Here is a 21,675-nt window from a genome sequence, read left to right on the forward strand (position 1 = left end):
GGGAAATAGCCTTCCTCTCCTACGAAAGCTTTGGGGATTTAATATTTTCCACAAATTTACCTCAGAAAGGACTCAAGGCAACACGTTTTTCACATGGTCTTTACCTATACTAGCTACTTTGTTATTGTACAAGTCCAGGATATAGGACACCAAGTTTCAAGTGTTGATCTGTTTGATGCTGGTCAAGGTCCTGAACCTCAGTCTTCAGGATCTTACATGGCTCCATTCCAGACTGTCATTCATATTTTGTTGTCTGCTTTTGATCAGAGATTTCATCCTTGTCAAACTGTGCCATGCACCCCTGCAGAATGTTTAAGTTTTGATTCACTGACACTTGAACGATGAAMATTTTGTCAGAAAATTACTAACCAGCTATTTTTGTGGACTTATATGCACCATATTCTCAAGAATATAAGCTGTGCTTAAGGAAAGCTGTCCATATGGCCAACAGAAGACAATATTATTGCAGGTCAGTACTGTTAATTGGAGAAAGGTTTCAAAGTACAAGCTGATCTCTTTGCTGAATTCAACAGATACAGATTCAGGCCTTCAGTGTACGTATATAAAGTGTGTTATTGTCGTGTGACTATGAAACTATGAGAAATATAATGCTGAAATGATTTATGTTGATTTTTGAGTGAAATAAGCAGTATTTAGGCCTTCTGAAAGAACTTCTGGTTGTTTGTTGATAAGCTAACTGCACCTGAGAAGCTGGTTGCTCCATATCATTAGCTCTAAATCTCATTTTCATTCCAAAGAAGGCATTCCAGCATAAACAGTATCTAAGCAATCCTAGCAGAAATATACAATTTGATTTTGATGTCTAAAATTCAAAGATATAGGAATTTTAGATTGAGGCATTAAAACCCAAAGTCACTAAGGAATGAACAACGTGAAGTGTTAAATTTTGAATTTATTGCTATGGGACTTGCAGCATGCATAAAACRTTGAAAAGGTTTGCATTTTTGCTGTTCAGCAGATGTTTGAAAAGGAGGAAGTATAATTGGCTGGAACATAGAGTTAATTAGTTGCAGACCACTTTTTGCCCTGGATCTATCCATACGACACCGGTGCACCTGCAATTTGCTGCTGTACATATGTGAGCTAATTTCTGGGGAAGAGTGAACCTTCTTCACATTTTCATGCCCAGCCYATTACTGCAGGCCTAACCCTACCTTCCTAAATTGTCCCAGTAGCTGTATCAATTAAAAATAAATAAATCATTATTAAACAGATATATTCACGGTAGATTCATTTCTACTTTGGCCTTTTCAATCTGCTTATTGCATACTGAAGTACTTCAGCTGGCTTGCACTAATTTCCCAGGAGAAGAAGCAATATAGTGGGCTGTGCAAAGGGAAAACTGAGAAACTATGCCCCAAACAATATTTCTGCCTCAGAATGAGTATATWGAACATTATTAAGAGAATGTGCAAATTCAGATGGGGGAAAAGAAGGTAAGACAACTCAGGCTGAGCTCAACCAATTGTGTKCAGTATTACAGAAGTCTCAGGACTTCTGAAAGTGTAATTGGGCACAATGGAAATATACTTAAAATGTTTAAAAATAGTGTTAGCACTATGGTTAAAGGTTTTTTAAAGCAGTCAGCAGAAACCATTCCTCCCATCCTGGTTATGTTCTCTTTCCCCTGGCCAACGCAAGCAGCTTCCTTGGCCTTCCTGTTTTGGTTTGGGCATATTTCACTACATACTCACAACGTAGGGGAATACCATCATCGCGAAGCACAGATGGGGAACTGAGTTACAAGGAAAGTAAGGGACTTCCCTCCGGGTTACCTCCGGGTAAGGGGTTCCCTCCGAGATGAGGGATTGAACCTGGACATTGTGGATTCAGTCCCCTTCTGCCCCCAACATTACAAAACATCTRTGAGAAACGTTACAGGCAGGGAATGCATCTGCAAGGGTATAAAGGACATTTCTGCAACCTGTTTGGACCCAAATGCAGATGGTAGCCCTCTTCCAGAATGAAAGCTGCTGCCAGGAAAGGCTTGCTCTCGCCCGCTCTGTGGCAGGGATTATCTCGTYGGGGCCTTGGAAGTGCTCCTTGGCGTTGCTGGGTCCGAGCCCCCTGCGAGCTGGCACGCCAGGCACAGCCCGACTTCCTCCCGAGCGGGCAAACCATTAGTTACTGAGCCAGGTGGCATCCGAGGTGCTCTGGACAGGCTCGTAATGGCCCCTCTGCAACTCTGTGCTCGACAGGGAAGAAGAGCTCTGAAACACAGGCTGCCCAGGCCAAATCCCGCTTGTAACAAGCCTAGTTTTCAGCTGTACTCCTCCACACAAAAAACTATGAGTTTTGCCCTGCATTTGGCAGTCCCTCGAGATCAGTTTTGCTGCTCGTTTGGCTCTGGAGCTTAGCAATCCACCAGTCCCCTGGCAGCTGATATTCCCTTGGCTGCAGGTGGCCCCAGGGATCTCCATGGAAAAGACTACAGCAGTTGCACCATGAGAATATTTTTCCTATTCTCTGGTGAAACTTAGCAGCACTCTAAGAGAAAACATTTACTTAAGCATGCTTGTCTAGTCTTGACACTACCTGTCTTTTTCTTTCCCTCCTGTTGTTCATTTGAGGGAAAATGAAAAGTGACAGGGACATCTCCACTGTGAAGCAAAGGGTGGTTGCTGCATCTGGAGTTGCCTTTGCGAGCAGAGCTGGGTGTGATGAGCTGCACCACAGGGAAGCAGCGTTTGGCTGGTGGGGCCACTTATCCCTTTGCCAAAGCCTGGCTCTGCTTTCCTCTAGGGGAACGTGGTTTGGCAGGAGACCTGGACGCGGCAGTTCCTGGATCACATCCATTCCCGTTAGGAGTGTGATAAAAGACCCGAGACAGGTTAGATCAGATCTGCCTTGGCTCTCCCTGCCTGGCTATCCGCTATGAGAAAAGCCAGCAGCTCAGCGCTGCCAGGACACGACTTTGCCCCCGTACATCTAGCTCATTTTTTTGGATTTCTCCCTTGAATTTGWGACTGCTACTGCCTGGCTCCCTTTCTGCCTGCCTATCTGCTGAGAAAAATAAAGGAAGGTGAGAACCACCAGTTCATGCTGTCGTGGACTATGAGTCATCTGAGGATACCAGGCATTAAATACATCTTCCTAGCAGTCACTGGAGCTGAAGTAGGGCCATCCAGTGATCAAAAGGAAAGTGCTTTGGTAAATTTAGTCCCAGCTGTCCTAGGTTTTTGTTCATTAGGTTCAGATACTTAAAAAATGTGAGCCCTCAGTTACGCTTGGTGACAGGGAGTGGTTAGGGGAGAAAGGGGAAACATCCCGTCAGTGCTGGAGCATGAACTTCATGAACATTGCTAAACCATTTCCCTCTCCTAAGACTTTTATCTGAGGATCATAATGTGTTTTTATAAACGGCATTATGTRTAAAAGCATTATAATATTGGCTGATTTTTTCCCCTTGGTTTTTTTCTACTCTAATAAAAGGCACAGGTCCTTTTTAGTGGTGTGTATAAGAAATGATGACGTAGCTGCCATCCTCAGCTGCTTCTAGGCMTGCCTCCTACTAACACAGTGTGATGGCCACTTCTCTCCAGATGCCCCAGCACTGCCTCTGTCTCCCCTATGCTCACTGTGCRTGGCTTCAAAAGGAGGCTGTGCTCCAGTCAGTACCTTCCTTGGGCCTGGGTTAATTTTATTCTGCCGTAAGACGTTCGTGTAATCACTCAGGATCATGAACTTGTTACTCACTAGTGTTTGCAGGACTGGCTCTTTAGGCTGCATTGTGACAACTTTAAAAATGTGTGGTATACAGTTATTAGACAGTAATGACTGGGAACGATCCTGTGCAATCTTTTTTATTTTGATAGTCCTAACATGAAGCCACTACATCGTTTAATGCATTTCCCTCTTCCCTCCTAAATCCATGCAGACCCGTGTGCTTCCACAACACATTTGCATTCTCAGTGTCTCTAAACAGTGACTGCATAATTTTATAGAACTGTTTACAACCCATTTTTCCTGTCCAAATAAATCTGATAGATTTTTCCTGGTGTTTGACTCCACTGACTTTAATTTAGTTACACAAAGGAAGATACATATACRTGTGTGTGTATTTTTAAAAGCATGGCAGAAGGCACTGAAAATGTGCAATAGCAGTTGTTCAAACATCAGTAGTTTAGCTATGTATTGAAACTCCTCCTGTATTTTGTCTACTTTAGAAACCAATGACTTAAAAAATTACATTCCGAAAACCAAAATTTTTCCTTTAGAGAAAGATTTTGGCAAAGCAACGTTCTTAAGACTTAAAGAGCAGCAAACACTCAAACAACTCTCAGTTTATACCTGTTGCATAAATAACTATAAGCCTCCCAAAGGAGGAAAGGCGCGTAGGTGGAAACTCTGCAGTCTCATTTCCCTGTAGTTTTCCTGCTGTCAGGGAAATATCTAGCCTGTGGGGAAGACAAGGCACAGGCGTTTTGACTTTCCACCTGCTGGGTGGTGGACGGGGAGCTCTGTGCCAGGCCCTGCTGGGGCAGCCGGGAAGGCAGCCTGGCTCCCGAAGCTCATGCCCTGCGTTTGCACGCCGACTTTGAAAAACCTTCCCCACGGCACAAGACTTCTTAGCCCACGGATGTCCCAGGCTCTCCCAGCGCAGCGCTTTTGTCTGCAGTGAAATAACGTTCCTCACACGGAGAGGCTCAGTGCAAAAGCGCCTTACAATTTCCTGCTGCACCAGAAGGGGAAAGATAAATTCAGCCGCCTCCCGCCTCTGCAGAGATTCTGGCTTCCTGCAGGGGATTGAAAAATGCCCACGAGAGCGCGCCACACAGGCCATTAATCCCCTTTCACGGGGAAAGCCTTATCCTCCGGGTGAGGAGGATGAGAAATACGAGCCGAGCTCATCCCAGCTGCTTTTGCTAGATCTGAACCAAAGGCCTGCTGAGTGCAGGGGGCCTTGCATGGGGCTCCTGCAGAGCACTTGCAGGTTCAGCGCAGGCGCCCCAGGGCACGCAGAGTCGGGCTGCGCAGGCCCAGCCCTTAGTGCCTCCTGGACAAAGAGGAGCTTCCGCTCCAGGCTCCAGGTGCCGTGCTTGATCCCGGCACTGGCATCTGCTATTAGCGGCTTGTAATTTCACCAAACCTTTAGTGTATGGACTAAATTCCTCCATGCCATGTGTCTGACTGCGACTGGGTAGAAAGTCAGCAACATTGGCTCAAACGCTTATGAAATGCAATTATATAATTACGGAATGATATATTTTGTCCATGTTAAAAGCAAACTGACAAAGAACCCTTGCAAGTAGATGAAGCCCGATCTCTACCACTAGACTGCTACACTAATGCGGTAAAAACATTTAACCCAAACTTTTCACACCTGACATTAAATGGTCTTCAATTTTTAGAGACTGTCCTAAAGTTATACACTCTGATTTGCAGATGTGAGCTGAGCTCTCACATGTGCAATTCAAATCAACTGGGCCTAAAAGTTAATCAGTGCCGTTGTGAAAGCAATACTAAGTACCTAGAGAAATCAAGTCTTGGGAATCTCAAACTGAATGCTCAAATTTAGTGGATGTATTTTACATGAATCTGGACCTTGGTTCTTTTCCTGGAAGGATGGGAATTTAGGGGAAAAAAGCATTTTATATTTATGAAGTATTTAGAAAATATAAAAGCCAGTGAAAAGGGAAATTCACTGTACTTTTGGAGGAGACCATGAGCAGTAATTGTGGTCAGTAAACCCTAGGCCAAAATAGGTAGCAATGAGCCTAATGCAAAATACTGAGCAGTCATTTGTTCTGTATGTTGTGTGACATAGAATTTGCTTGTGGAAATAGTATGCTATCATACAGTTAAATACTGCAACATATTACTTGTATGCAAAGTAAGGGAAGACATGACTCAACCCTCCTCCCCAAAACTTTGAAGTGCTTAGCATTGCAAAATTGTCATTCTGGTAATGTGGGTTTCTTTGGTTTGCAGTCAATGATCACTGCTCTTGGGAGGAGGGGATGTACAGTGTGATCTCATAGGGCACATAATAAAGGCACAGACTCACGTTAGAGCTTCAGAGTAATTGTAATGAGGAGAGACGCCAAGAAACTTCTGCACTTCATCCATCACAGTAGCTGGGTCACTTCTTAGCTGCTGTCCATCAATGATTAGCAACTGTAGGGATAAATAGGGTAACCATTTAGAAAAAGGACTAAGATTAACAAAATAAGGACATTTTTTCCCTCTTGTGACCTTACTAGTGACAGCACGGATTTAAATTAACATGTCATTTTGCACAGTGTTGTAACAATTGTGTGATTCAACTTCTTTTTAGATTTACTTTTGTACTTTAGTATGTTGAATCTGTATAGGTGGGCACCTTGTAATTCTTTGTGCATACATTGTTCAAGCAGAAGAGTTCAAACCTTGCAAGCTAAACCTGAGCCAGAGAATTCTGAGAAAAAGAGATAAGGAAAGAAATATAAAACACTGCAGAGGTTTACAATGTGTTCATAAAAAATGTGGCATGAAATAAGAAAAATAATAGAAAGCTCATACATATCTCAGAATTAAATGTTCAGAAGTAATAGAAGGGTAATTTATCTGAGAATTACCACCAGCCTACCAACTGTATAAACTTGCAAAATTGTTAGCAAAAGGTTTTTTTTGCTGTTTGTTTTTAATTAAAGAGTGATGTGATATAAAGGTACATTGACTTCCACAAGCAAATGCTAAGTGCATGTATCAAGAGCCTACTGGAGTACCAAACAGTTTTACCAATAATAACTCTTCTGGAGGGATGCCTTTTATATTTATTGTGAAGGCTTATTATGAATTATTAAGTTTTTGAGTGCACAGGCTGAGTGAATGCACATTACTGAGTGCACATTAGTAAGCACCGTGAGTGCACTCTCTGTGTGCACCTTATTAAGAATGAGTGCATTTAGTTGTGTATCTTGCAAAATTAATCACTACAACTATGAAACATGAGTGGTAACCAGGCTTACAAGAAATATGTCAACGTGCACCTGCATGCGTAATAAGAGGGCTGCATTCGCTATGTGCTGCTGTGGGACCCAGAGAGAAATCTTCCTGGCGCTTGGCAGCAGGCCTGGGGTAAAGGCAGCTCAGGCGCCCAGGTAGCTGGGCTCAGGGTGCTCAGCACCCTTGGCTTGGCCCGAAATGCCCGGGACCAGGTGGTGCCCGTGGTGCCGGCGAGAGGACGTGCCCTGTCCCCAAGGCCTGCCTGCGCACCCGGCTGCTTGGAGGCACTGCTAGTTCCCTATTTATGGAAGAGTAGAAAGGCCAGAGATGAAGAAAGAAAGTAAATGACTAACTGAGAGTTTTTCCTTTTTACTGGAAATGGGATTGACCTGCTTCTCCCTTCTGTAATACAGCTGAGACTGTACGAAAAGAAAACTGAGGACTGCAAAAGACAGAGCTTATATTTGCTTTTGTTTTTCTAGGTCCCTGACTAAATAAGCAACACTCACTTTTACCTACTTTCAGCAAAATCCTGGCAACCTCAGGAGACAYGTCTTTGTTCTTTAAATATCCCTTTTACATCTTTTTCTTACAATAGGCAGAGGTATGGTCTGGACCAAGGACCACATAGCCAAGACTGCCTGTGCATATGTTTTGTGGTACTAAAGCATTTGCTTTAGCTTTATATCTGGAAATAAGCATTGTGTAATAACAGGAATGTTCTCTAGGTCTCCGTTGTTTATGTAATTTTTTTACGGAAAAGATTCTGAAAGACAATTTGATAAAGCATCAGAAGGAAGATGGGGAAAAAGAAGGGATTCCTGCTCTAATACTGAGAAAGGCTAATTCTGTATCAGGATCAAACAAATGTGAAATTTTCTATGAAAAGGAATGAGTGGGAGGGGGAATGAAATTTTTCTTAGAAGAAGGCTTGGCATTTTCTAAATGAATTTGTCAAACCTTCCCACAGTGTCTCATGCTGCAGCTGCTCGTTTCGGGGAACCTAGAAGCCTTGACAACCTTGGTTAATCCCAGAAGGGGAGCCAAAAGCCCTGGATCAAGCCCAGGTGGCCACAGTTCATAGTGTTTTCGTGCTGCACCTTTTTCATCAGAGGACAGAAAAATCAACATGATCCCAGCCACCATTTTGATCTTTGACAAATCTGCATTTTCTAACAGCTAAGCATTCCAGTGGGAAATATCCCATCACCTCTAACGATAAGGCTGTATTCATTTTAGGATTTCCTGAGGCTCAGTGCGCTTGGTGAAATACCAGCTTGGGAATTACCTGTGAGGCTGGATAGTGAGTCAGCCACCTTTCGATGTGGACAGCATACCAGCCGGGGGTCAGGCATCTCTTCTGGAGAGTCCTTATCTCGGAGGGTGCCCAGTGGCCTGACGTGATCACTTCATAAAAATTGAATCTCAGGGCAGCAGGGTCCTCGTGGGATCGCTGATGCTAACGGAAGATAAGGAGACACATGTCACAGCGAGGGGGCCGCGGCTCCCCCCTTCTGGGCCTCTGCGAGCTTCGTGCGGGAGCTGCTGGGGCAGGGTGTGTGGGTACGCTACCTATACTACATCAGATGATCCCTGCTAGCTTCAATGCATGTAACCATTTCTCCTATAAAGAGGACACTTTGTCCAGGCACTCCATTAACTGCTTGGAAAATCGAGGGAGTCMGTTTGAAAATTATACATAAACTTGGTTTCCTGCGATGTTTAGTCAGCTGCATTCCCGCACACGCCGCCGACACTTGGCGGAGGTTTGCAGGCGCCGGCAGGCAGCGCGGGCCGGCGCTGGGAGGCCGCGCTTGCACCAGCAGCACAGCTGCAGCCACAGAGCGAGCCCGCGGCTCCCTGCAAGTGCCGCTTCGGGCAGTAACAGCAGGGCAGGCCAGGAAGCAGGACAAGGCCCCCTTCAGACAASGGCCCTACGGCACTGCCGTGAGGAGAGCTGCCACGGCTGAAAGAGAAGGAGGCAAAATCTGCCCCAGTAGGCACAATTTTGTAGCGCTTTGCATCTCGCACCACCATCTGTAAAGGTGCAAATGAGATATTAAAAAGGGTGCAAGTTGCAGCCCTAAACCAAACTCGCATTTATTCCTCGCAGAACTTGTGCTAACAGTATCAGAAATGCTTTTCTTCATACCTGATGTAACATTTTTCATTTGTCTCTATTTTAACAGTTTTTACTCTTTCCTTTTTTTATATAACTGCACCACATTTTGCATGCATGCTTCGATGTCTCTTAAGAAAGTGCATCGACTTTCTTCTGGAAAGGTGTGGACTCAGTAAGAGACAAGAATGAGTATCCTAGAGTTTCCTAGGAAAACCAACAGGCTTTCCTTTGTTCCAGGGAGAAAATGAAAATCATTACCCTTCAGACACSTCTTTTTTTAAATACCTCAGAAACTTTAGAAGATACTGTATACATTGGCACCCTAAATATTGCTCAGGGTTTGTTCCTTAGAAGCTCGAGATCTGGAAGACRTATCAGATTCTCAGTCAGAAAAAAGAGCTCAGATTTTCTGGCTGGGCCACGCTCTTTTTCCCTCGTGCATCTCACTGKGTGAGCAGCCCTGCTTTCCCTCCATATAGTGCCAACTGTAATTGAGATTAAACTGTTTGTTCACAGCTCGTGGCAGCCGTGCGCTGGGAAKTTTCATCATTTATGACACTGGTGCCACAAGTGCCAACTGCTGGAGCTGCAATTCAGCATCCATTCGACGTCGAAACAGTGCAAATGCTTTGCAATTAATCCCGTTCCTGCTCAAGGGCACAAATGCCCATTGGTGTTGGTCATCGTTCCCTGCCGTTGATTTCACTGCCTCTTTCTTGAAGGCAAGGTCCGTACCTGATACCAGGAGTAGGCCCGATCGGATGGGTCGATGAGGATGGTGATGATCTTGGCCTTGGGGATGAGGGAAGCAGCTCGTCTAGGAGCTTCCTCCGAATGGAAATAGTTGGCGCTTTTCTCAAAGAGCAAGTTGGTGGTGGCATTGGAGGGAGCGGGGAAGAAATCCATGTACCTGGGAGAGGAAGAAAACAATTAGAATTAACAATACCAAAAAAAAGGAGGGGGGGGGGCATGTGTTTTCTCTGTGGCAAGGGGAATTTTCAGAGGTAATTCTTAAGAAGCAAAAATAACTTTCTCAGCTCACTCCAAAACTGGAATAGGAGGAACAGAGCTCGGCTTTTAGCTGGTGCTGGTAATAGCTGATGCCTCCATGAAGTCAGGTAATTAGGTTTTCTTTTCTGATGGATGGAATTTTTGCTAATAAGTTCAATGTCAGAGGGAAGTCTCTCATCAGTTTGGAGTGAGTTCAGTTTTAACTGCAGAAAAAGTGGGAAAAGCTCCCAGATGTCAACTGTTTAATTTCAACATCTCAAAATGTTACATTTTGGAACTGACAAATCTTTTCTTTTAGACTTTTTCAGAATGAGAGTTTTCAAATTTTGACTTTGAATGGTCTTTCTCACTTATAATTGATTGAGAGTAAAAATAAGTAAAATGGGAGGTTCTGTCAAAAGGTTTAAGAATTTAAATGAAGCAAAATGTGAAACTGCTTTGGAGGCGGCTTTTTGGTCCCCTGAGTGTTGCTGAGAACTCCAGGAAATTCCAGTTTTATTGTGGCCAGTTGTTTCCATATACTCTTCTGCGGAAACAAAGTATGTGTGGTCTCCCTCTGCACACGTGATCCCACCCACGTTCGAACCCATGGCCCATCTTGAGTGAAATGTGGCAGCAGAGGTCCCAGAGAGGTCTRTCTCTTCCTCTGCATCTCGTAAAAACGGCTGCAGAAGAGACGTCTTCTGCCTTGAAAGAGAGAAAGGCCACAGCAAAAACCTCTCTCTCTCGCAGAGTTATTTATGGGAGAAAGGCGGTGTAAATGATCCAGCCACCCAAAGGCTTGAGCCGTGCCCTGGCGCCCTGGGGCTCCAGCACCTGCTCTTCCTGCTGCTTCTTCCTCCTGTGTAGCACACCCGTATAGATAAATACTCTTTAGGTGTACCCCGTAAGGCAGGCTGGGGATCCCAATCTAGGGTTATCAAGCACGTGAATTTTTAGATGTACACCTTCTGGTCTTGCGGTATTCCCAAATCCCGACAGATCCCAGCAATAAGCAGGGAGCGCACAGACTGAGCCAGCAGGCAGCCCGTGACAGGAAGTTTGCTAATGCCCCGAATCACRATTCGTGTTGGACCGAGAACTATGTGAGATCTCTTTCTCTACGCTGTGTGAAAAATAGATGCGAGGCATTTCTTTCTCTTTAATTTTTGTGACACTTTGAACCTAGAAGCTGATCTTGCAGTTGCAGKGATGGCCTGCTTTTATCAGTTAGTTTTGTAGGGTCTGGGCGCTCTCCATGCAGTAAGTACRTGGGCAGGGAAAACAGTCCAAGGAGATTAATCTTTTTCTGTACGACATGATGTTTGTCTTATAGCTCAGTTTTTACACAAGGATGAGAACAGCTGTTCCCTGCGGAAACAAAACCCTTACAAAATACTTTCCTTAAGCAAAAAACGTAAAAACAATGTTTAAAAATTGTAACAGGTATCAACTAAAATTCTTTATAGACAGGCTTTTTTCTGATGAAGAGAAGAATCTTACTTCATGGAAAGACCCATTTCAAGAAAAAGATTATAACTCGMCCTTTTGAAATTGATAGCTATGAAAGACAGAGATTTTATTCAGCATGAAGACAGACATCACAGCTGAGCTTGCTGTTGCATTCATTTGCTAAAAAATACAAAAATTGTTATTGTAATATCTAAATAAAATTAAGGACTTGATTAAAAGTCCCATTGTTATGAATTAGTTTCTCATTCTCTCTGATAATGCCAAGCATAACAAATTCATCCAGTAATTATGCAGATGTCATACATACTGCTGTAATTGCTCCATTGTGATTTAGCATGTATTAATAATGAAGATTTCTTTTTTGTTATTCTTCTTACCAGTCAATTCCTTTGTGATAGTTGTTTCCGTTGAAGAACTGAACTTCTTCAAAAGTTTTGGGGCTAGGGAGATTACTGATAATGGAAGGATGCATCAGAAGAAATAAATACAGTGCTGTTGTTCCTACAACAACAAAAAGAGATGACATTAGGAAATAGAAAAAAATTTGACTTTATTCATTTAACCAAGTATTTCTGAATCAATGCACACTGAGATATACTGGAAAATTAGAGAGATCATCTTTCATAAGAAAATTGCCTGTTGCTGAGAGGCACGTGTAAGCACACGGYGTTTTCAGACGGAGCTGGGAATGTGCAGGGACCTGTTCTGTGCTCTTTAAACTTTGCACATTTCAAAACTCTGAATTCTGCTCTCCAATGCAACTACGATGCTGCTGTTGATGATATTGCTCTGTTGGCTGTGTATTTAGCCAGGGATGGAATTTGGCCAAAACATGTTTCTTTTTAATCTTTACTCTGCCCAAAGCTTTTCAAATGTACTCAGTGTGGGAATAGGCTTCTGTTACTCCCAGCACTGCACTTTTGTTCTCTCTTTATTTTTCCTGGGGGTAAAACTCTTTCAAGTGACATTGTATATTTAAGTGCCAACAAGCCTGTATGTAATAAGTATGCTTTAAAATCCCAATAACAATAATTTTCTCTGTTATTTCTTTGATAAAAACAACTGAACTGATATATGATGTTAAATGAAATTTCAGGAGAATGTGTCTTTAAAATTGCTTTTCAGTGATTTTATGCTATGCAAAATATCATTGGACTATGAATCAAGAACTCCTGTCTCTTTGTCACTGTCATTGAATTTCTATATAATCTCGGCTCAGTCATTTATTTCCCTGCCTCAGCATCCACTTTCTGTAGTATGTCAATAACAGTAATAGCTATCTTGGGAGTGGGAACATGTGGCTTAATTTAAATAATGTCCTGAGACCCCCAAAGAGGCCTATAAGGTGGTAAGTGTGTTTACTGTCAATTAGGGTCTCAAACGGTGTTGAGATAATTTGTCAAAGAATACAAATAACGAACTTAACTTAGGGCACCCTGACAGCGCATTTTTTTACAGTGAATGTTTGCACTGCTTTCTGGTGTGTGCTCTTATCACTGCGGGACTAAACTCCACAGTGAAAGTAGGTGGATGGAGCTGTCACTTACCAGTACCTCTACCTGGCTGTTGTACAACTCTTTTCATCTTTTGCTCTCCCAGGCCTGTGCCTACTGGCTCTGAAAGTGGAAAAATATTCTGATGGAAACCATCAGTGAAGCAGTTTAATTCTATTTGTTATTCTCATCTACAGCCACCCTTCGGTGCCTGAGAAAGTAATCAGTGCAAAATTATCCCTTAAATAGGTGTACACAAATGCTATTAATTGCCTGCGTTTGGTTTTCAGTGTTTCTAATCGCACTGCTTCCCTTGTGGTGCAGGAAATTCTGCACCTTTACTGTCAGTGAAATCCAACCCTGGAAAGACTGTGAGCACAAGCCTATACTGTTTAATACTGTTTAAATCTCTCCTTTAAATAGGGATGAGCCTGAGGGGAATTTCACCCTGTTTTCACAATAAAATCTAGAATGACAGGAGAAACAGTGGAATCTCACTGCAAGAGAGAGCCTCCCTAAAATACTGAGCTAAGTCTTCTTCCTGAAAAGAACTCAGCCAAATGTACCACCAAAATAATTGGTCCCCATATATTACAAAGCATCTTTTCTTAATTTTTTGACAAGAAAAATATAACTGAAAAGAATAAATATATTGTACTTCGAACCTTTGCTATTCAAAGAAATACTGCATCTAGAAAGAAAAGTCATATCCATTAGAACAGAGACTGCTGTGAAGTTTTGGTGCTTTTCTGTTTGAAGAACTGTGATAATAATCCAATGATGGGTGGTAGCAGAAGGCGAAAGCAATTTTACTATAGGAGCAGTTGTCCCTGTCTGTTGGCAGTGCAGGAGTCGATATGAGAAGCCTATAGGTACTGGGAATGCAYTTCTGCTATAGCTGGGAGCTGGCTTCAGCGTACAGGAGACAAATACACATGGGCAGAACTGGKGGGCTTGCTACCAGCATGCATAGGCTTTGAAAATTCGTTATTTCCTACCTGTTTTCTGGGGTCCTATGACAAGGAATTTGGGTAGATGGTCACAAGTTTTATCTCTGGACCAAATGTCCCTGTGTCGTTTATCATCACATGGGTTCTGAAGAAGAAAAAAAGACAATTGCTTATGCCAAGCCAAGGAAACCCTGAACGTATTTCACACATGCCAGCCATTGCAGGATCCAGTTGCTGTACGCTAATGCCAGAGCCTTATGCTAAGCACTAAGATCCCAGATTTCCTCCTAAGAGTTTATTCTCGACAGCTATTGAGCACTCTGGAACCATGGAAGCAGTTACATTTTGGCATGTCCTGGAGCGCTTAGGTACACAGGGACCAAACTGCTTGGCATCTTTCAGGACTGATCCTTAGAGGGCTCCCAGGGAAGTCAGTAAAGCTACACAGTTTTGCACATCTTAGGAGGATCAGTGTCGAAATCCAGACCCTGTGAGACTCCTGCATTTCTTCCTCTGTGTTAGCTCGGCTCTTTTCATCAGCTCAGAGTCCTCAACCATATGCTTAGCCATAGGCACTTAGGTACGTGCCTGTGTGGTCCCTTTGATGGAAACTGAATGTGTATATCGTGGTTTTGCATGACTGAGGATTAAGTTCAGTCATTAAAAAAAAAGAGAAAAGAAAAGGAGAAAAAGATTAAAACATTGATTTAATCAGGCTTTCATTTGAGGTTAAAATAGAAACCTCTGTTTGAATAGCTTCAAGGCATTACTTTCTTAGGTGACAAAATGGTTTCAGATACATGGTGCTTAGTGCCAATTTTATTTACATATGAATCCAAAAGGAAGAAATAAATAGAAATGTGAGATATTATTCATCTCCTTATCTTTCTGCTACCTATGAATAGAAAATAAAAATGTGTGAACAAAAAACCTCACAGAAAAGGTTAGGATTGACTATTCTCTAAGGCAGATATCATATGGATCCTGCTTTTGCATAGTATTGGCTGGTAATAGAAGATACAGTTTGCTAGTGAATAAAGTTAGCAAAAATATAATGGAGAAAATCATTAACTAATGTGAATCATTGCAACTCCACTAAACTCAGTGGAAATATTATGGATTCATACTTCTTTTGCATCTGGGCCAAAAATAGTAGGGAAAATTTCCACTCCATTTTACCAGAGTAAGCCTGAAATAACTGCATGGATCTCCATGGTGTCACTCTGGATTTATGCCTGCATAGCTAAAAGCACAATGTGGCACATMATATTCTGAATAAGAGAGGAACCAGGAAAGTATAACAATGATTTGAAAATTACAGTGTTGACACTACAAGCAGCACTATTGTACGTTTGAAATGCAGGTGGAAAACAGTCATTTGTAGTCTGTGCAGAAACCCTCTTCCTTGCTTAAAATAGCAGCCCATTCTGTTAACTGCGTTTGCTGCTCTGACCCTTCCCGCCTTCCCTTTTCCTTGCTGTTCCACCGAAGGGGATTCAGATGGCAGGATTCCCATCTCGCAGTTGCAGTGACACAATATTAGTGATTCCCCGCTAACGGGCCCGGTGAAGCTGCGTTGTTTGCCTTGCGAGAGCTCTGGCTACCTGCTGGCTGTATTCATCGCCCTGGCTGTGCAGCACGGTTAGTTAATACGACGTGATGCATCAAGCAAACTRCAGAGAGGAGAGGAGGGAAGGGAAGCTTTCTCTCAAATAAATGGCAGTTGGATGCTTTTAATGTGGCTGATATTGGCTGAGTGGAAGCCAGTCCATTTCTAGACAAAAGTAGGTGTCTGTGAAGAAAATTTAAATAATCTGCAAAGGCACGTAGAAAAAAATAAAATATTTTAATGTGAAGTGGGCTTTTTATTTCTAATTTTTTCCCCAAGAAAAGGTTCTTATTTCAACACGTGCATTGCAATTGAGGGTGTGAACGGGAAGCGCCGTTACCTGCCAAAGAGGGTCCGTCTGCTCAGGGAAGAGCTCGAAGTACTTATGTGCCAGCKGTACCGGGGGCAGTGTCCGGAGCTGGAGGTTAGTTGAGCTCTTCACAAAGTTGGCCAGGTTCGCAAAAGTGTATAACCCCAGGCGGTCGTTCCCGTAATTGGACAAGTGGGTCATGAAGACGCTGATCTGGGAGGCAAGAGAAAGCTTTCAGGAGCGGGACATCAGCAGGTGGCAGCGTCAGTCCGGACGTTGGGACGTTGAGGCTGCTGGGAAGGATGTGCCAAACCCTCGCTCCCTCACCCACAAACAAAAGAAGATGTTAAACTAGTCCCACTTCCTAACCTCCCGGCGAGCTTTAATCGTTCCTCGTTTTCCTCCACCCTTTCCCCCACATTTCTGAGGAATTTTTTTTTAAGGCAGCCATTCTTACAGAATCAGCTTGAAAAGCTGACTACTATGCTATCTCCTCCACACGCAGGGCTGGCTGGTTGGTTTAAAATGGCAGGGCTGTAGGTAGATAAGTAAGTTCTGAAATATAAAACTTTCAAGCCTTTATGAATGATGATATCTCAGCTAAATATCACTGTCATTGATTTCTCCTGAAAGGCAATATAACTTCTTTCTATATATCAGCCTTATTATATTTCTCCTTTACATGGTCGCTGCTTTGTAGATCTCATCTTTTCCTTCAGAGAGATAAAGAAAAGAATTTGTATGAATAGTATGAAGAATGTATTTCCCAGTATTTTCTTTATATGAGGCTATCAAACTCAATTTCACCACTGTAAAGGCCTGGTTTATCTGTATATCGCCATTATTTAGCTTTATGAGGATGCTATCAAAGTGAGCATTGTTACTTGACTGTTTTACTCCATAAAGTGGCCTCAGATAGGAGGCCCACTGACAGTGGAATTTAATTACACAGTTATCAAGAAATAACAACATAGCGGGAACTAAACAGTGTGCATTTTTTTTCCTGTAACAGCTCCGAAAGTAAACAATCAATAATATGCAGCCGATCGCAGAAAGTACAAATTAACTTATGTGACCACAGCAGTTAAACCAAAAGGCATGCCAAGCAGGGCTCTTCTTGATAATGATATCATGCTTCAAGGCAGCCTTAGTATGAAAGAAAAAAATCAGAGTTATAATGATGCTTATAGTGAACTCCAGCATATGATGGTGGGAAGTTTAGCATTTTGTTATCCTGCCTTAATGCTATCTCAGGCTGGTAAAGGAAAATAAAGCACCAGCCTTGTGAACTCAGTGGCCACYTGATAAGAATAACGTATCCACAGACTTATAAGAGTTTCACTTTTCCCCAAGTCCTGTGCATCTATCACAGCTATGAGCTTCCCAGAACAATCCAGATTATTTCAGATCAAGAATCCCCACAGAGACATTATCATCAGGGTCCTTATGTGTAAAGGGCTCCTTCGCACAAAGTTGAAAATATCTCCATATAGGGGGAATTTACAGATGACCTTTATGAAAGTGTCCCTTCATGCTACACTGAGTTCCTGAAGCCCAGGAAAATTGCAGAATAAAACGGAGGCGGAGCCGGACCCATCGTAATTAGGTGAAACGGTGCCAAGCAGCAAGCATCATTTTGTGACAGATCAGATACTCAGGATGTGGACAGTATTTTGCATTTCTTTTTCATACAGCCACTTAATGTGTGTTCTGTGAGCACATGGACACAGGTTCATTTGACGTCGGGTTGGACTAGCCTCAGGAGAGGGACATTGACTCAAGGCTGTATCTCATAGCCTTTTTGCACCTTCTTTCCTCAAGAGTTTACAGGCTCAGGGGAGGTACCCAGCCCGCCAAACCTTAGGAGAGGCTGGTGCCTAAAGCATGCGATAYGAAATAGCTGGCCTGCTGGGCCACGCACGTCTCCGCGCTAGGAGGCAGGCTTGCAGGGGGGAACGGGGGTATCAGCCAGGCATCCTTCAGGGTCACAAGTAATTACCTTGCCTTGCAGCTGGATACCCACGGTCAGGAGAGGCTCTTTTAGGAAGATTAGGAAGGGGAATGGGCAGCACAGCTGCGGGCACTTGGCACTGAGTGCGAGTGTAAATGTACTTCACTTATAGTGTGGTATGTGAGGCTTAGGGGGCCCTGCTGCATGGGGCTGGGGGTGTGTGTGTGCACCTTCCTGCCTTGGGAGGTGCAGCAGGAGACCTGGTGTCCTGTGCCATGAGAGCGTGCTCAGGTCAGTGAATTTTTTGTCTGTAGCTTGTGTGAAGCTGGGTGGGTGAACTGGGTCAAGCTGGGTGTGCTCTGGGTCAGCAGAGGCAGGTGGGAGTGTGTCTAGGCTGCATTTCTTTAGGGGCTTAAATTAGACAAACTGGGAGTGTCAAGGTGTGTGCTGTTGCTGCCTGCAGGTGGTTATGACTGGGAAACTGGAGGACTGTATCTGGCCCCTAGTCCCTTATTTAGAGCCTTGGAGCCCCTTGTCTCAGCTTGATAACTAAATTTCCCAGTGGTGGGAAGCTCTGGACCTCAATATTAGGGAATTTCATGCCTCAAGTGATCAAGTGCCTGAGGYTGTGGGTGTCACTATCGCTAACCTGTGCAGCCTGGTGCTGCTGATGGCTAAGAGTCCTCCAAAACAAATCACTGGTACCCCCTTAAAATGGAGTTTACTCTTCAATATATTGTTGCTTTGTGGTAACTTGAGCTTTAGAGGAGGAAAGTGCTGCTGACCAAAATACTGCGTTTGTAGTGAACTATGCTCTTCCGCCTTTTAGAATAACCACAGCATAAAAAGCTGCAAGCTTTTTGTTTTCACCCTCTTGCTCTGCTAACGTGCCACTTTTTTTTTTTTTAAACATTAGCACACAATGTTTAAAAACATGTCTGTTAGTTTGTTAAATTATTTATAAGGCTTTTAGTACTTCTATAAGGTGAAGATAGATATAACTTAGGAAGAAGTGTCCCCTATGGCTCATCTGCAGTATGTTTGCACTATGCCTACTTTATTCGACAAAAGGTAATTTATTCTTCACTTTCATTCTGTTATGAGCAAAGATTGGCAACTGCTCAAGATTCTTTTTTTCTATCAGCTGAACTCTGTAGACTTCAATGCCTATRTATTTTTATGGTTGAAAATTGTTTGACATAACTGGAGCAGGCATTAAAATTGTCCTACATTGTGTGTGTCCATATGTACTAACTCAGCTTATAAGCAAGGCAGTGAAACTTTTTTGGTTTCTCAGTCTACTGGCTCTTTTTTCTTTAAAAAAAAAAAAATCCATTCTGGTTTTGAGTCCTGCTCATAAAAATGTGACAATTGTTTCCTATACACTATTTAAAAAAATGAGGAAATGAATAAGTAAACACTCAAGAAATGTTGGTAGAGAATATCATCTTGTCTCTGAAGTATTTTTCTGTTCTTCATAAGTACCAAAGAGTTTGTCAGTGACTTTTAATATTATTCCAGCAAATAAAATGTAGGCAAGTAAATCTACTTGTTCTTTCTACTTTAACTTTGACCTTGGACAAGACTTTTTTTAATGTAAAAGCATATCTATATGAGAGATTAGGTCATCTTAAGAGTTTAATTAGRCTGCTGTCTAATCCAAAACATCCAGTTGATCACTCTTCATGGAGTCAAAAAGATCTTGGCTAYGACTCTTGACTCTTCTTGTCCCTTAGTCTTATTTGAAGTGGAAAGAAACAAAATATAGTTGTATATGATATAAAAGCATATTTTTCTGCTCTTTCTATCCAAATCAATTGAGAGAAAAGGAGATGGGTATTAACTGTTCATGTCTGCAGAYAACAGTGGTTTCTTATGCATCTTCRCAGCTCAGCAGCAGCAAAATGCACCTCTGAAGGTGCTGCGCTAGTGCCCCGCTGTTGGGGCCCTGTGGCTGACACTGCGTGCAGTGCACAACGCTATTGCAGCGCTGTAGTGCAGCAGGGCTGTGCAAACTGGGGGAACCCAGCAATGACCCCTCTGCAGTGCTCTGAGCAAAACTGGTGGATAAGAGATGGCAACTTGTTTTTATACTYTTCATGACCAAAAAGTAAGCTGCAACACGCAGGCTGGCAGTAATCAGCAGTCAGCGTTTTGTCAAGGCAGGGTAATGCATTTTGGAGGGAGGCAGCACAGTGGCAGGAGGGAAGAAGCTCTGGTGACCTTGCCTTCGGCTTGGGTTAAGCTAGGGTAAGCGCTGCGTATTACTTGAAAGCGTAGAAAGCTCCTGAATTGAAATCCTTGTTATTGCCATGCAACCCGTAGGCAGCATGATAAGCGAAGTGCTGCTGGCTGTGCGCTGCTTTGGAGCTTGCCCTGTTCCCTGAGAAGTGGGTACCCGGGCACGAGCGCTTGGCAGGGCAGCAGTGCTCAGCTGATGCTGTGGTTTGCACCAATGTGGTATCTCGCTAGTTTTGGTAATCTGTCTCTGCCTTTGGCCCCTTCACTGTGATCACTGACATTTTGAGAGGCTGGAGGGGGAGAAAACGCTGAAGGCATAGATATGAAAACTATTTTTGTGCTCTTCTCTCCCATTGAAATTTGTCTGCCCTCCGCTGTCTGATCCAGATCTCGGTTGCTGCCTCCCTTTCACTCCCTGTAATGCAGCCTCCCCCATCCCCATCACTTTCCATCTCTGTAGTCAGGGTCCTTTTGTCACAGGAGTGTGTTCTCTATTATTATTATCCCCTGTCTTATTGTATGCRGATAAGAAACAGCTATAGCTTTTCAGCTGTGGATTTCAAAAGATCTTACAAAAATAGAGTGCTGAGACTTATACTTTGCTGGTGAGGAGCCTGAGGCATGGAGGAATGGTGTGATTTGCAGAAGATAAATCACGAGGCTGATAACCTCTGATCCACCCCAGTATCTACTAGACAAAGCTGGACACTGAAGTATCTGGAAGAAGAGAATAGCTACTAACATCAGTTAGAAGGGGGAAGAATTATCTATATAAAGAGATTCCCTATCCAAGTAACAAATACCTGGGGACAGCTCTTCAAAGTCAATGGGATTTTCCTCCTTAAACCTGCCCTCCATTTAGGGAGAGGTGAGTTAGCCTGTTTTTTCCACCTCCAAGAGCAATGCATAAAGTGTTAAGGGCCAAAGCCATGAGYATAAACTGCCTTTGTATTTTTGATAAATACATTTATATTAAAATATATAATATAGAAAATTCTGCTTTTGTTCAACACTGCAACCATTCAAATCGGTGCAAGACCAAATGTTCAGCCAGCTTATTTCTCCCAGTTTCTGTTACTTGCTCTCTATTAATGTTACAAATAGGCCCACAGTGGTCTGTAATTCCTCTAGGGAGGAGGAGAAGGATRGGACTATATTTCTCAGGCCACCCGCACAGTTGATGTGCCTTTTGGCTCTTAAATTATGTATAGTTTTTCCCCCTTAGGCTGGGAGGGCGGAGGGAAGGAAAGGCAGATACTTTATTTCCTTCATGTGACAACCTGATAGAAGCTGCTTCCTCCATCTGCTTATTTACTGGTTTCCCTGCTTCCAAGTCATAATATTTGGTTAGTGAAGTATTAACAAACCTGAACTGCTGTGACCTGAGCCAGCTGGGCATGTAAAGGGAGACCTCGCTGAGCCGAGCGGCGGGATGAGGGTGGCTGTGCTGGCTGCACCTCAGCTTTGGGTCTAACTGCACTGGTCACACCTACTACCGGGCTGTTTGGCTGCGGATGGCACTGCCACACCGCTTCATGCTCTGGTCCTTGGTTTGGGAGCTTCTTAAAATCAGTTGCTTCATCCACAG

The 21,675-nt window shown here is 43.2% G+C and overlaps 1 protein-coding gene across 10 annotated transcripts in view; it reads right to left on the reverse strand.

Moving 5' to 3' along the window:
• Positions 1–21,675, reverse strand: part of LOC112977285 (bifunctional heparan sulfate N-deacetylase/N-sulfotransferase 4) — a 168,726-nt gene that overhangs the window by 6,841 nt on the left and 140,210 nt on the right. For 9 of the 10 annotated variants that reach the window (XR_003257434.1, XR_003257433.1, XR_003257438.1 and 6 more), the window contains 6 exons: positions 15,926–16,108; positions 14,025–14,121; positions 11,911–12,034; positions 9,806–9,980; positions 8,237–8,407; positions 6,029–6,138 (listed from right to left, as the gene is read on the reverse strand). Coding sequence is in view for 1 of the 10 variants with exons in the window: in XM_026089463.1 (XP_025945248.1) it covers positions 6,029–6,138; positions 8,237–8,407; positions 9,806–9,980; positions 11,911–12,034; positions 14,025–14,121; positions 15,926–16,108 (860 nt within the window). In the remaining 9 variants the exon portion in view is untranslated. The remainder of the gene's footprint in view (positions 1–6,028; positions 6,139–8,236; positions 8,408–9,805; positions 9,981–11,910; positions 12,035–14,024; positions 14,122–15,925; positions 16,109–21,675) is intronic. The other variant, XR_003257440.1, reaches the window with a different exon arrangement.

This window comes from Apteryx rowi, unplaced genomic scaffold, assembly GCF_003343035.1.
Source record: "Apteryx rowi isolate R43461 unplaced genomic scaffold, aptRow1 scaffold_815, whole genome shotgun sequence".
In the NCBI taxonomy this organism is placed as follows: Eukaryota; Metazoa; Chordata; class Aves; order Apterygiformes; family Apterygidae; genus Apteryx; species Apteryx rowi.